The 15,981-nt window shown below is 41.1% G+C and overlaps 1 protein-coding gene across 6 annotated transcripts in view; it reads left to right on the plus strand.

Annotated features, from left to right (window-relative positions):
• The window catches only part of ARHGAP21 (Rho GTPase activating protein 21), a 121,671-nt gene that overhangs the window by 94,858 nt on the left and 10,832 nt on the right, over window positions 1–15,981 (plus strand). For 3 of the 6 annotated variants that reach the window (XM_080918023.1, XM_080918026.1, XM_080918024.1), the window contains 12 exons: window positions 3,787–3,957; window positions 4,067–4,169; window positions 5,688–5,780; window positions 7,673–7,709; window positions 9,651–9,776; window positions 11,459–11,743; window positions 13,761–13,825; window positions 13,907–14,043; window positions 14,562–14,704; window positions 14,982–15,137; window positions 15,221–15,299; window positions 15,880–15,953. In XM_080918023.1, the coding sequence (XP_080774149.1) occupies window positions 3,787–3,957; window positions 4,067–4,169; window positions 5,688–5,780; window positions 7,673–7,709; window positions 9,651–9,776; window positions 11,459–11,743; window positions 13,761–13,825; window positions 13,907–14,043; window positions 14,562–14,704; window positions 14,982–15,137; window positions 15,221–15,299; window positions 15,880–15,953 (1,469 nt within the window). The remainder of the gene's footprint in view (window positions 1–3,786; window positions 3,958–4,066; window positions 4,170–5,687; window positions 5,781–7,672; window positions 7,710–9,650; window positions 9,777–11,458; window positions 11,744–13,760; window positions 13,826–13,906; window positions 14,044–14,561; window positions 14,705–14,981; window positions 15,138–15,220; window positions 15,300–15,879; window positions 15,954–15,981) is intronic. The other 3 variants (XM_080918027.1, XM_080918028.1, XM_080918025.1) reach the window with 2 other exon arrangements.

The raw sequence follows: 15,981 nt of genomic DNA on the forward strand, positions 1-15,981 counted from the left end.
AAAATCAGTTTATTCAGTTAGTGATGGAGGTTATTGAATACCTTAAATATTCCAGACATTTTGAGCCCTTGTCATTCGTATAATTTATAGATGTTTTCTCTCATTTTATATATTCTGTTCACCTTGATTATTTTTTCTAACTTTGATATAATCAATCCCATTTGTTTTTGCATTTGTTGTATGCTCTTTGGTACTTTATTTTTTTTTAAATCCTTGTTCAAATTAACATCATGGAACTTTTCCTGTTCTTTTCTTTTCTGGTAATTTTGTACATGCAAGACTGTTATCGTTTTGAACTGGCTGTTGTATATAGAAAGGGACTGGTTTCTTCTGGGTATTGATACGTTTTCCCAGTAGCTGCATCTTGAAAAAACCACCCAGCTCTCATTGCACAGTATTCCTTCCTGGGCTTTTGGCTGTAAGTGGGCAGGTCTCATCTTTGAGGCTGTTGGTTTTCATAGGAACTGATGGGTAGCATGAACATTTCCCAACACCCTAAGCTTCCCTAAGACAAAGCGTTCTTGTAGCTGCTTGTTTCTTGAATTCTTTGATTGGTACTTTATGAATTTTGTACAGTGACCATTTATCAATTGCTTCTTTTATTTTTCAAGGTTCTCATCTTTGTAACTAATTGTAAATGGAATTATTTTCATGACATTTTCAAATAGCCCAAAAGCTACTGATGAATACATAGAAATGCTGCCAACTTTTGCATGGTTTCGGTTGTTTTGTGTCCTGGAATTTGACTAAATTTATTTATTTGTAATAACAGTTTGTTGTTAATTGTTCTCATTATTGTTATTGTTGTTGAGTTTTATTTCCAAGATGGGGACCCAGGAGCCCAGGCTGAGTTAGAGCTCTATACTGAGGATGAGCTGGCCTTTATTTTCTGGTGATGGGGACGGACCTGCTTTATGAGGAGCTGTGACCCGGCCTAGGCCCTCATGCGTGTTTGGCAGACACTTCCAGCTGACCTGCATCCTCTCCTATGTCCTAAAGATATTTGATGGAGTCTTCATGACAAGGAAGTGAGACAGCTGGGCACACTGTCTGCAGTGCAGAAGCAGAGAGAGATGGAAGGTGGAACTCAAGAGTTTCTTCGTTCAGTCAGACCCACCTCCCCATCACTTGTGCTGCCCATTTTAAGTTACACTCTGGGAACACTCTCTTGGACACACCCAGAGAGTGTGTTTCCATGATGGCTCCAAGTCTGAGCAGGTTGACAGTGACAGAATTATCACAGTGATCGTGCCATCTACAAACAGAGAACATTGCCATCTTTTTCTGGCTGCAGTGGCTCTCTCGCTGTCAGGGAATTAACTTTTTCTTTCATTAGTTCTTTGTAGTTTTTTCTCTCTATTTAATTTCTGCCCTCGTGTTAATTATTTCTGCACGGTGCTGGCAGAAGCCAGGAGAGGGTGTCAGTCCCCTGGAGCTGGAGTTGTAAGTGTCTGTGAGCTGTCTGATGTGGGTGCTGTCTGCACTCACTGTGGTGATGCCTCTGACTCTCTTCCGAGGCCCATTTGTCATCCTGTCACAGGTTCCTGGCTGCAGACTTCTAGTTTTCATCTCACATGGTCAGATGAATTCAGGAAATGTTTTCCACAGTCCTGGGCTTTACTTGCTTTGTGTCCTGCTGCTTGATCTAGAGGAAGCCCATAGTCTGCTGAGAATGCCTGTCCTGCAGTGGGAGGAGGGAATATCCTTAGATACTGTTAGAACCCTTTGGGAATGGCCTTTCTATTGGTGAGACCAGGTTCTGAAGTTGGGACTACTTTGTGTCTTCATATATAGTAGTATTTCAAAACCGGTGTCTCTAACGTAATAGAAAAGTATACATAATGTGAAAAGGAATAAAAATTGTATTTCTCAGGGTAATCAGGTGGATGGTAGAACTTGTACAAACTGACCTGCACACACATGGTCTGGCACACATGCCAACATGTAAACATCATTTACAACCTCAACAATAATAATTAAAATCTTAAATTATTTATGTTTAACTGTGTTTTGCCTACATGTATGCGTGTCTGTGTACCACGTGTGCCTGGTGTCTGAGGATTTCCTGGGACATATGGTTGTGAGGTGCCATGTGGCTACTGGGAATGGAACCTTGCTCCTGTGGATCAATAGCCACTGTTTCTAGCCACTGAGCCATCATCTCCCCAGACCCCAGATTTTTAAAACTTACTTTATACATCATTTGAAAAAATCCGTTACATTTTCAAGAACTTAAATCCCAATTATAGTTTTAAGTACTACTAGTTCTTGTAAAAATGTTTATTTCTTTGAATTAAGATTCTTCGAGCAAGTCTTCTTGCTTCTGAACAAATAATTAGTGGATTCTCAGTGTTTGATACATGCTTTTGTCATACATGTTTAGTAAAAGTAGGTCAGAGATGGTTTCAGAATCATTTATTTGGCTAAAATGATAAACAGCTGCTCTTAAAAAAAAAACCTGCAAAACCACACGTTCATACTCATAAAGTAGAAATGTTACAATTTCTCAGGCATTAGTTCTTTTTGCTAAAATACTGATCATTACATGGTTGTTACAAGTTGCTTTTGACCTTTTGAACCAAATAGTCGAGATTCAGTTTTACATAGTTTATTGATAAAGGATGTCATGGTAAGACATCTAATTTTATGCTTCATAGTGCTAGCCTCTTATTTAATTACATTCTCTTATCTTAAAACATGAGCATTTAAATCAGTGATGGTTTTACAAAAGTAGGCGTTTAGAATGAAAGTATTGCTCACTGATGGGCAGGCAGGTGCTGAGCAGGACTCAGTGTCAGCCTTGCTTTACGTGGTACTGTTGAGTTAGTCTGCGAAGTCACATGCTTGAGGGTTTTGTATTACAGCAACTGGGATATAGAAACCATTTACATGTGCTAGCACATAATAAGTACCATTAATGCTAGCTGTCATGCATGCATACACATTTGTCTGACAGATGATGGAGGATTGGGGAAGGTAAAAACTCACAGCACAGAATTCCTGTTTCTATGAGTACAAAGCTAACGGGGAAAGTTATGGCTGACACATGTCTGGGAAAGGAGAGACCTTTTCATGATTCCAAGTAGAGTATAATGTCTGGGTAGCATGCAACTTCTGGCTGCTAGTGATTGGGCTTCATTATCTTCCTACAAAAATTAAAGGGAGTGTGGGGTGAGGGAGTGGGGTGAGGGCACAGGATGGGTAGACAGACACAAGATGACAGGGGACACAGGAACTCGGGCTTGAAAAGTAAAATTTTTTTCATAATGTCTGATTATTTGTTTTATTTTTTAATCCTTTTTTTACAGTCCAGTCTTTATTCCCAGTCTGCCCCCCCCCCAATCCCATACCTCCTCCCTCTCCCCCAGACCTCCCCACTCCCTGGGGTGTATCTTCTCTCACTGAGGCCAGACCAGGCAGTCCTCTGCTGTATGTGTCAGGGGTCCTGGACCAGCTCCTGTGTATGCTGCTTGGTTGGCGGCTCAGTGTCTGAGAGATCTCGGGGTCCAGGGGTCCAGGTCAGTTGAGGCTGCTGGTCTTCCCATGGGGCCATCGTCCTCCTCAGCTTTTCCCAATTCTTTAGTCCATTTGGGTTCTGAATTCCTACACTTTGCTCTGCTTGTTTTTATTTACTAATTAGAAGAAGTTATGCATCACTTGAATAGTGTTGGTGTGAGATGAATTTTAACACTTAGCTGTGTCGTTTACTGGTGGTTTGATAGCTGTTAGACCTTTATTTGGCTCTCAAGTTTTTCGGGTTTCAGTAACTGTCTTCCTTCCTTCCAGATGAGCCGACCAGTCCTAGCATTGATCACGAGATCGCACATATTCCTGCGTCTGCTGTCATCTCCGCCTCCACCTCCCAGGTCCCCTCCCAGGTCCCCTCCATTGCAACCGTTCCTCCCAGCCTCACGACCTCTGCTCCTTTGATTCGCCGTCAGCTCTCCCATGACCAAGGTACGTTTAAAGTGGTTCTGCACACTGGACCTCAGTTCATGGGCAACTCTTTTCCCATTGAAAGAATCCGCAAAACCTCTTAAAAGCTGAGTGCTGGATTTAATTGCAGAATCTGTTGGACCTCCCAGCCTGGATGGCCAGCACAACTCTAAGACAGAAAGATCAAAATCCTATGATGAAGGACTGGATGATTATAGAGAAGATGCAAAACTGTAAGTCTATTTTAGATGTTTTTATATGAATGCTATTCATAATGAGTTTGGCTTAGAAGCCCTGAATGTAAGGTGGTCTTATTTTCTAACTTTGACATTAGAAATGCAAATCAAATAGTATCAGAGTAACTTCCAATTGGATTTAGAAGTAATGTTTTTATTTTTATGTAGTAATATGCTATTTGATAGGTATAAGATGCTTCTCCTACCCTGGTAGTTATTTAGTACTGTTTAAACGTAAGACTCACATACATCCAAAGGTGCTTATAAATGGATATGTTCTAATTATTTTCATAAGCAGATTGGTAGCTTGATACACACATGAGTCAGGAGATCTTTCCATTTGGATATTTTTGCCACATTGTTTTCTATATTTGTTTAGTATCTCACCAAGCAATTACACTGTCTATTTTAACTATAGGCTATATTCTTTAGTTGGCATTTAGGTTAGTAGATATTTGGAATTGTGACTTCAAACACTACTCCATGACTATTCTTACCCAGTATATATATATAATATATGTGTGCCTATAATGGAAAATTGGATCAGTACATTTCAAAAGCTGAATTTTTATTTTAATATGTATGGTCAGCCACTCTTTTCTTAAAGAATGTACTAAATCGTGTTTTTCCTGGCAATGTATGGAAGCTTTGGGGCACTGTGAGTTTGTTTCCGAGCTGATGAAGCTGGTACAGTTTAGTGCTGGCTGGGGTCATGTGGCTAGTGTCAGCAGCCACTTAGGCCACTCATTGATGCCTTTGCCATGTTTTCTGCTGCTCAGGGAAAGACAAGTAACACTTTGCTGGGGTGGATTGAAATTTTTTTCTTAACTTTTTCATTTTTTAAAAAATCTTTTAACTGCAAAAAATGTTTAAAATATTTGTATTCAGTTAAAGTTGGAAATTTTTCATGGCTTTAGGGATTTGAATTACATTGCAAAAGACTATTTCTGTTTCAAAATAATTCTACATATTTACTTCTGAATTTTATGTCTTTTTTACTTTTTCACTTACTCGGTTCTTCTGTAATTGAGGCATGTCAATGAATGAGGTACAGTGCTAACTGTAGCTTTTAGCATCTTTGCAACTCCAGATCACCTGACAACACCATTTCCCACTTAGTATTATCCTTACATGCACTGAATTATATGCAATTTGTTTTATTTGGAAGTTACATTATGTTCGGTGGATTTATTATTGTTAATTTGTATCAGTTTCTACTTAATTTAGTGGTTTTATAATGTTTTTACAATGAGGCAATGCTGTTACTCATCATTATGATGTATTCTTTCAAAATCCTGCTATTAGATTCATTTTATTATTTGAACCTTAAAATGTTATTTTTAAGTTCTTTTTGTGTGGGGTTTTTTATTGACACAGTGTCTAATTTATAGGTTAGTTTAGGGAATGCTGAGAGCTTTTAACAGTGACACTATTATCAAGGAACTTTCTTAGTTGTCACCTTTGTTGAATATCCTAAATTTCATCACATTGTCATTTATATTCTAACTAAATTAGTTCTTCTAGGACTAGTCACGTAAGAGCAGTTCCTGTGAGATACGGCCAGGGCACAGTGTTCCAGCTCAGTAGGAATTTTCCCAATGATACCAGGTTGGAAGTGTGACCTGTTTGAGCCTTTTGCTCCCTTCACTAAAATGTGTCAGTAACCTCTGCACTCCAGGCTCCTCCCCACACGGGCTGTGCACTGCTTCCTTCGAAGATTGTAGCACTATGTTTCCTCATTTCAAAACATTTAAGTATAATCAATATTTCAGACTATTAACTCCCTGCTGCATTCTCTTGTCCTGCTAAACTCCTTCTAGATCCCACACAACTCCGTGTGTGTGTGTGTGTGTGTGTGTGTGTGTGTGTGTGTGTGTGTGTGTGTGTGTCTCACAGAGTTAATTATGAAAGCTTGCATGGGCATGGGTGGAGTTACTTACCTTGGCCTGGCTAGCTTACTGTACCCGTGAGGAAAATGTCTCCCCACATGCCTTCAGGCAGTGCCCTACTCACTTGCCCCCTAACTGCTGCTGACTGGTGCCTGGCGAGTTTCCGTTGAATGGGGAGGATGATGGGCTGCGATGTTATTGAATTATACAGTTAATGGTGTCCTCTGTATTGCCTTTAGCTCTTTGTTCATGTGGGGTTTTACCTTTTCTTAAGAGTAGTTAGCATATTTTGTATAGATTCTTTGATAATCTCAGTGATCACATTATTCCTGCGTGTAGTTTCATGTAGTTTCATATGTTGAAACTGGGCTCCTCTTTCTGAGTGTCTTTATCACCAGTTTGTTTTCACTGAAAGCTGTAGGTGCACAAAGCTTGGGGTTACTATTAGAGTGTTTACCCCCAGAGGTGGGCGTGAACTGTGACACAAGCTCTCTGCAGGCTCCAGCCCTTTCTTTCTATCCTGGTAATTCTCAGGATGAGGTTTGTATACTTGCTTCTAATTACCTTCTTGTTTGAGGTGGCTTTTGAGAGAACAATGATATATTGAGTCACATCCTAAAAGTTTAGTTATTTTGAAGAATTAATACAAACCTGTTATGACAGCATTTGTTTCTCTCCTTCTTGGAAGCACTCAAGAGTATGGATGGATATGCGTGCTTACAGGTGGGGTCTCTGGCCTTACCGGGCAGGCAGAGAGGTGATCCACAGGCAAGAACACAGTCTGGTTCAACATGACTCAGTAGCCAGTGTTGGCTTAAACTTGTGGAGTCTAACTCTGAGTGGTTCAATCATAATTATTTTAGGCACAGCACAATTAGATGAAAACTTTTCTGGTGATAACTCAGTCTCACATGAACAACAAATTGTATATAAGTTTTTTTTTTTTTTTTTGGAGGAACAAAGTAAGCTAAATAAAGATTAGACAGGACTACATCAAAAAACCCTTTGTAAGGTACAAATGGCACTTTGCATAAAGGGAGGTTCTGTAGATTGACTGAGAAAAACAGGTTGATAAAAGGGGTCTGGAGGAGACTTATTGCCAGAAGGTCTCTGACTACACACCAATGGTAAAAAGGTCACCAGGGTAGAAAGCACATCTGCTTCATCAAACTGGGCGGAGAACAGGTTTTGCATTCCTACCCTTGGAGGAACCAGTATGGCTTACATCCGGATCCCTCCGGTGAGCAACAGTGTGTACCCGTGTGGCCAGCGCTACCTGACTGCTGTCTGACTTCTGCATCTCCTGAGCTTTCAGTCCCAGCACTCAGCCTGAGTAGCTTTTCCCTTGGTACAAAGGTTTTTAAAAAGTGGCACACTTAAAGCAAAAAAGGCAGAAACAGCTTTAATTTGCCAGGTTAGCTGAGAAGGCTGCTGTCATTGAATTGGAAATGTACATAGTTATAACGTAGCTGTTCTCACTTACACTGAACAATAAAGCATCAATCACATGGTAAGGATGAAATGTCATCTTATTAATGAAAATTTAGTTATAGTCAATTCTTACATCAAGAGTTTATATTTATTACACATATTTATATACTTTTCCAACAGATCCTTTAAGCACGTGTCTAGCCTGAAGGGAATCAAGGTTAGTATTTAATATTTTAAAGATATCAAGTAAATAATAAATGTTTATACCTTAGTTTGTTTTTAACCCTTCCAAAAATATGTACTTTCTCTTTTGGATATTTTGATTTTAAATGGTATAACGTTAGTCTGCATCCACTACACTTGAAAAATGGGAGTTATATTTTTTAATTTTTAAGCATTTTGACCAAGTATATAATGCCTATAAGCATTGGGCTGTTTTTCTCATCACCAACTCAAGGCCCAGATCAACCTGCTTAGCAGTGTTTCTCTTTTCCTAAAAGCTTGTACCTTCCTCTGCCTGTGCTTATAGTCACATTTGTACTGTCTCCACCACACTTCCTTTTCTTCACATTCTGAATGACCAGGCAGGAATTGTTCCTATGTACCACCCGGGGAATGACTGTGGATGCATTTGTACCCGTAGCTCCCTTCCTTTCTTGCTCTCCCCATAAGGACTTTGTACTAGGAACGTGACCCTGCCGAAAGCCAGCAAGCAGCGGACTTCTGTGGCAGGCATCGGCACTTGCTTTCCCGGCATCCACCCTCTTCTGCAGTCAGATTCCCCATGCTCCTCCTCCGCCCATGATCTGCCTATGTTAAGCAGAAGCCTTCTGGAATCTACATTTTTCTCTACTACTCGTTTGTCCTTTTATAGTGAATCTTCTTGAAAACCACGTATGCAGTCCCTTCCCCTCAGTTCACACATGAAGATGATGTTGTGCCAAGGCTGCCGGTGACACTCAGCCCCACAATTGATGGCTACTTTGAACTTAAGCTTACTGCAGCCTTTCAGAAAAATTACACAATTCCCGGCCCCATGAAGTACTTCTGTACCCTACCCCCACTTCATAATCAGCGTCTAAGTACAACTGAGTCTCCGTTGCTTCGCCTTCTGCACTGTTAACATTTTGGAATGCCCGAAGCAGAGCCTATACTGGCTTCCTCCCAGAACAGCGGCCCGAGGTTTGAGTAGTTACCTTAGGTCGTTTTATCCCTTCTCTCCATCTCATTGGCTCTCCCTCCATTCTCCCGTAGGCTCCAGCCAAACTGTACAACTTAGTTGTGTTTTTTGTTTCACTCTCTTCAGTATTGGACTGTCTTCAGACCATTGCCTGAGTGTTCCATTCCTTTCACTCTGCCGACAATTGTCCCCTTCTTCCCCGTCACCCATGTCTTCATGCCTGTTTCTTTAGAAACCATTCTCTATGTAAGGTGGTCGGATTCCTCACTTTCAGGTTTCAGGTTGAATTCCCTTCCCCCTACCATAGACAAGATCTGCCTTTCCTTAGCTCTTGTATTCCCGTTTACTGTAAATTACTACACTGATGAATATGTGATTTCCCTGCACTTTTCATCTGACCTCTTAGGCTGGCTCTTCCCTATGAAAAGGCACTGCTGTGACCACCATTTCGTCACTGCGTGTTCGGTCTCACTGTGCTCCTCCTCCAGGAGCACAGTCATAAATGGATCACTAAGATGTTTCATTTTGTCTTAGAGCCAGATCTCACTGTGGGGTGTCTCTGAACTCACTCTGCAGCCCTGGCTTGTCCCAGACTATAAATGAGGCACACAGTCATTATTTGTACACCTTGAGATCTTCCCATTGCGCCTCCTGAGTGCTGAGGTCATGGGGGTGTACCACTATACCTGGTTTCTTGCTTGTCCCACTCCCAACCCCCACTCTCTTTCTGCAAACATGTGAGTCCATGAGACCAGGGGAGTCATGCTATTTTACAGGTGTCTTTTGAAAAACAAATGGAAACCAGTTCACTTTTAAAAAAAGGATTAGAAGTGTTTCTGGTATGACTTCTAAACCCAGACCTTTCCATAGTGTCTTATATAGAATATTAAATATGACATCTTGCCAACACTATTTTCATGTATAAATATTTATAAAAAGAAAAGCTAACATTTACTGTTTTCTTGGTCCTTTCTGTAGATCACAGACAGCCAGAAGTCATCAGAAGACTCTGGATCCAGAAAGGGTTCTTCCTCCGAGGTCTTCAGTGATGCAGCCAAAGAAGGGTGGCTCCAGTTCCGACCACTTGTCACCGATAAGGGCAAGGTAATGCCTTCTCAGCTCATGTGACATCAGAAATTCAGGCCTAATAAGGGAAGCACATACATGTGAGCGTGTAAGGCTCCCAGGTGCAAGGTGCATTCATAACAAAGGAAAATCTGATCCGTGGGGTAGTTTCCTGCATTCTGTCTTGAATGCCAGCTACACGTGGAGTACATCACCTTACAGTGTGCCAGTGTGAACAGAGAAATGGTACCTAGGGAGGAGCCCTGCCTCTGATTTACCAGGATCGGCTATCGGAGAGGCTTTCAAGTCACTCAGTAAGAGTTCTCCTTACTAGTCATCTACAAATATTTAGCCTGGTTCTCTTTAATTTTGAGTTCATTTTATTTTACAAACACTAAATGATACAAACAAATCCAATGGTATCAACATGTGCCTCAGTAGGTAGAATCCAACACAAAAAAATCTTTGCATAAGAAATTCCATTCAGTGTTGGCAAAGAATTTAAGTTTTCAAACAGACTTGGATGTGGACAGTCCTGCTTTTCCGAGCAGAGCTGATGCCGTTGGTGACTTCACTTCCTGTCTGTACATGTTCTTTCCAGGACTCCTGAGTGTTTTAGCATGTCTCTGATCTAAACTTGATTTTTTTTTTTTTTTTTTTTTTACTTATATTATGGTGGGGGTTTTGGGTTCTGTTTTTGCTTTTGTTACCAGAGATAACGCTCAATGATGCAGCACTTGACTGATACAAGCAATTCTCGGAGTCAGGCCCTAGCACCGGGAGGAAAAAGAAGACTATTCGGTGGATTTCTTTGTTTATTTTGGTTTGTTTTTATTTTTTGGCTTGTTTGGTTGGTTTTGGTTTTTTGATACAGGGTTTCTCTATAGCTCTGGCTGTCCTGGAACTCACTCTGTAGACCAGGCTGGCCTCAAGCTCCCTGAGATCCACCTGCCTCTGCCTCCTGAGTGCTGGAATTAAAGGCGTGTACTACCACTGCCCGGCTTGAATTTTTTGTTTTGTTTTGAGTACATTTTTTTTTTTTACTACTTTAGTATTCATATGATGATAAAAACAAAAAGCAAACTGTACTAATGGCCACTTTCCATGCATCTCTGTAGCATATATTTTATTTATTAGGTTTTATACTCAGTTTTGTCACCTGTCATTGGGATTTTCACTGTCTTTAGCATTGGTGCAGATACATTTCCTCATCTGCATATATGTGACATTTAAAAAAAGTTGTATATTTTAAAATTTTATTTATTGGTTTTCTAATTTAGACAGAGTCTCACTGTGTTGCCTGGAACTTGCTAAGTAGACGAGGCTGCCTCATACTCAGAAGCTGTGCTTCCTGTGTATTGGGATTAAAGACATGAATCACCAGGCCCAGCTACGTTTTAAAATTTATTTTTATGTCACTGAGTGATTGCCTATATGGCATGGGAGGGACATGGAGGCCAGAAGACAGCTTTCGGGAGTTGGTTCTCTTGTACTGTGTGAGTCTCTAGGATCAAACACAAATCAGGCTTGGCTGCATGAACTTTTACTGACTTTTTTTTATCCTTCCTCTTTTCATGTGATTTCAAGTAAATGAGACATTTGCTATCACAGGTACATAAGTATTCTTATGAAAGTCATTACTTAGTGACCCTGGCACAGAGTGCTAGCCTTGTATTGAATATTGATGAACATGGACTAGTTACTGTTAATTCATTTTCTAGAGGGTCGGTGGCAGCATTCGGCCATGGAAACAGATGTATGTTGTCCTTCGGGGCCATTCACTTTACTTGTACAAAGACAGAAGAGAGCAGACAACGCCATCAGAAGAAGAACAGCCCATCAGTGTCAACGCTTGCCTGATAGACATCTCGTACAGTGAGACCAAGAGGAGGAATGTGTTCCGGCTTACCACGTCTGACTGTGAATGCTTGTTCCAGGCTGAAGACAGAGATGATATGTTAGCATGGATCAAGACTATTCAGGAAAGTAGCAACCTAAATGAAGAGGTATGTTTTTCAAAGAATGTGGGTGAAATGTAATACTCTCACAGTGTGTTCCCTAGGCTGACTAAATGCATTGGGTAGATTATTTTTATAAGAAATAAGGTACTGCATTTTCAGTCACTAAAAAGGAAAACTCATGTGTACCTGCATTACTTTTACTTACTGAAAAGTACTGTTACTAAACAAGAAGAAAGGGTATTCATAGTCTCACGTTTTCACAACAAGCCACAGAGAGGAGCCCCATGTTTTCCTGATCATTAATGTTGTCCCTGGTACCTACGAGGAGGTATCTATGTTATCCACTTGTGAATATCAAATCTGTGGGTGCTTAAGCCTCTTACATGTGGCATAGAACCTGTAGGAACCTTTTTGACCAAATCACAAGCCTCTTTGATAGTAAGATTAGTATTGTTGTAACACCTGGCGAGGCTACAGTACAGATGAGATGAGTGGCTGGGAAAGGCACTGTGTTTTGTGTTGTTTTGATGGAGTTGTACGAGCAAAGTACAATCTACCGTGATGTAGTTACGAGCTTCTCAGAAAGCATGTGCTATGAAAACTCGTGTTATAAGCCTTTAAAGAAACGAATAATGCTTTATTGTTCTTGAGATCCTCTGGTCCACACCTTCAAGGAGTTGGCTTTTACAGCAGGGATGTTAGTAGTCAAGATAGTGCTTCCGTCACTGGGACACTTAGCTTACAGTCTGCAGCTGTTTAATGCAGTGTGTCAGCCGAACTGTGTGCAGAGAGGCTGGAGGTAGATTCAGCTTAAAAACCTTGTTTGGGTTTCATTAGCATACAGAGTAATAGGATACCTTAGGATGTTTTCATATGGACTCTGTCGTAGTTGATCCCTCTCCCTCAGCCCCTTCATCCTGCAAGGAGCCTGCCTTCTTCTCACATGAATTTGCTGCCTCCTTAGTTTTTGTCCCTTTTCTTTTCCCATACTCACAGTTCTTTTTCTAATTTCATGACCTGTACCTACATATAGACATGCACACATACAAAAATTAAAATCTAGGATGTGCTTATGAAAGAAAATGTGCACCTTGTCTTCTTAAGCTTGTACAGAGTAATAGTAAAAAGTAGAGAAGAGCTTTAGTCAGCGTGGTTATGCCAGGAAGAGGGACAGAGGCCAGATGGGCTCCCCAGGACTGTGATTGGGAACCCTGCATGAGGGCAGAAAGGCGTGCATGGCTGAGCAGGGTCAGGGTGTTCCTGCTCATCATTGTGGCTCAGGTTTGACAAGGTACAGAGCAGAGCGAAGTCTCTTTCTGGGAGACAGGCTCTGATTGACACCATGCATGATGTTGAAGAGCTTTTCCTTCTTTCAGCATGAGATTCCTGGGAAAATCCCAACTTCTTGAGAATCATTGTTGCAATAATCTGATAGCCAAAAAGAGCATAATCTCTAAGTATTTTCATTCCTGCCTGGGTGGCTACATGTCTTTCATTATACTCAAAATATGACATATTTTTTTCAATGTTTGCAGACACATACCAGTGTGTAATTGCAATTGGTACAAATAGAGTTGTCCAGTTTGCTCAGCTCTGGCTTTAACTTGAGGCACAGGGCAACGTGGGTTCTTGATGATCTGCCCTGGTGATGCCTCCTGACTCCTAATTCACGGTTCCTAGTTCAAGTTTATCTTCAGCATATTCTGGTGGAGTTTTTCATCTTTGACTCAGTAGTACTATTATTGAATGCTGGTATTAGACAGGTTAGCTTTGTGCTCCCAGTCACGCAGTTTGTGTAGCGTATCGGTTCAGGAGATACTGAATCCCTGAGGCCTAAGAATTATCTTAGGTGCTGAATAAATGCAGGAAGCACACAGCAAACTCACTTGCAGGAGCAGCAGGCAGTTGGACCATCTGCGGCATGGTGGCGTCTCCACTGAGAGCAAGTCAAAGCATTTGTATTAACAACTTGGTTCAGCAGCAAGCCTGAAACTCAGACTTACCCTCTGCCTCTAGTAGTCTAATAGCCCCTTCCCACTGTCACCTTCTGCTCCTTTTGTAGGACACTGGAGTTACCAACAGAGATCTAATTAGTCGAAGAATCAAAGAGTATAACAGTCTGCTGAGGTGAGACTCCCACCATGCCTATGGTTAATGTATAGATATCACATGTACAGTACTTTTAGAAAAGTTTCTGTCTTTCAACAGCAAAACAGAACAGTTGCCAAAAACGCCTCGCCAGAGTCTTAGCATCAGGCAAACTTTGCTTGGTGCTAAATCAGAGCCAAAGACTCAAAGCCCACATTCTCCAAAGGAGGAGTCAGAGAGGAAGCTTCTCAGTAAAGGTAACGGCAACAAGGGGTTAAGCTGGAATCTGGAGGGTATGTCCTTGCTCCGCTATGCTATTTTTACCAGCAGATGCAGCGGCATCCGGTCAGGTAGCTCAAAGCTTACTGTAGACATGGTACAAGCTCAGTGGATATTTTCCTTTAAGGTGAAGCCAGAGGCATCTGTTTCTTTAATCAAGAGAAAGGGCAGGAGAACACACAGTCACATGAAGGCATTCTTACAGATGCAATGTGAATGGCCAGATACATCACCGTAAGACAGAGGCAGTGCTTCCTGTCTCTTACAAAGAGGACACACTGCTTCTGCCTTCTAAGGGAAAGGGAAGAAATATAACTGTCTCACAAGTTATATGGAGAGGTCGGAGGCATGACAGTAGGAAGAGAATAATTGTGGTGGTGAATGTAGACTGTTTTATAATAGAAGACTACAGTTAATTAAGCATTGATGAGTTAGACTTAAATAGTCCTGTTTCCATTTTTTTATAACATTATCTTATTTTAATAACAATCAAAAGATGATACCAGTCCCCCCAAAGACAAAGGTACTTGGAGAAGAGGCATTCCAAGCATCGTGAGGAAGACTTTTGAGAAAAAGCCAGCCGCCACGGGGACCTTCGGAGTTAGGCTGGATGACTGCCCGCCTGCCCACACCAACCGGGTAGGAGAGCCCAACCATCTATCAGGACTTCTGGCCAGTGTCTGAGATAGTGGGGCCTAGGTGCACAGCCTTTCAGATAAAGGCTGTGTCTGCCCATCTAGTGCACTGTCCTTCCTTAGGATGACTGCTCTGTTGGCCAAGTAATTTCTTTCTTTAAGCTTTTTATCTAATATATTAACTCTACTAGAGTAGTGATTTAATCGGAGATGGTCAGTAGGAATTCATTTTCAAACTCCAATACTGTGTTAAATAAATTACTGGTTTCTTGTTTTTGCAGTATATTCCATTAATCGTTGACATATGTTGCAAATTAGTTGAAGAAAGGGGTCTTGAATACACAGGTATTTACCGCGTTCCCGGCAACAATGCAGCCATTTCAAGCATGCAGGAAGAACTCAACAAGGGGATGGCTGACATTGATATACAAGATGATGTAAGTCCATTTCTATTGGACTAACTGATCCCCCTTTCCTTTCATTATAATGACACAAACATACTTCTGTTTTGCATATCCAGAAATGGCGAGATTTGAATGTGATAAGCAGTTTACTAAAATCCTTCTTCAGAAAGCTCCCTGAGCCTCTTTTTACAAATGGTGAGTTAGCTCCCACAGTCCACACCAGAGGGAAAGGCTCAGCCTATGCTAGAAACATGATCAAACCAGAAAAATGAGGGCTGAAGGAAACAGTGCTTATCTAAGGTCTAAATTATATAAAAAGCATAATTAAGAACTGGTTTTGGTCACTTACAGTCTTTTCATAAATTTTGGTGAAACTCATTTGCTAAATTGATACACTTCAGTAAAATGAAAATAAGATCTATATTGGCCTCTGTCTGTCATTAGCTAAAACGTTATTGTTCCAGTCAAGTTCTCTGGACATAAAGTATTGTGAAAGGACCCTGTACTAGGTGCTGCTGTTGGGTAGAAAGGAATAATGGGCAGGCTGACTGAATGCCAGACCATAGCTTCAAAGGCGTCCCACTGAGAGAACTCTCCTTATGATTGTTGGAAAAGCTTGGAGATCATTAAGAACCATCTCCAGAAAGTAAATTTCAGAGTTCTATATTTAGAGATGCATGAAAGTCTTGTCCATTTAAAATTGTGGTTCCTTGAACAAAATGAGACCACATTTCACCCAAGCAGTTAACCTCACTCTTTTTCCTGTGGCTGCCAGACAAATACGCGGACTTCATCGAGGCCAATCGTAAGGAAGACCCTCTAGATCGGCTGAGAACGTTAAAGAGACTAGTAGGTATTACTTTTACTTGGGGAGGTG

This window comes from Micromys minutus, assembly GCF_963924665.1.
Source record: "Micromys minutus genome assembly, chromosome: 6".
Classification (NCBI taxonomy): Eukaryota; Metazoa; Chordata; class Mammalia; order Rodentia; family Muridae; genus Micromys; species Micromys minutus.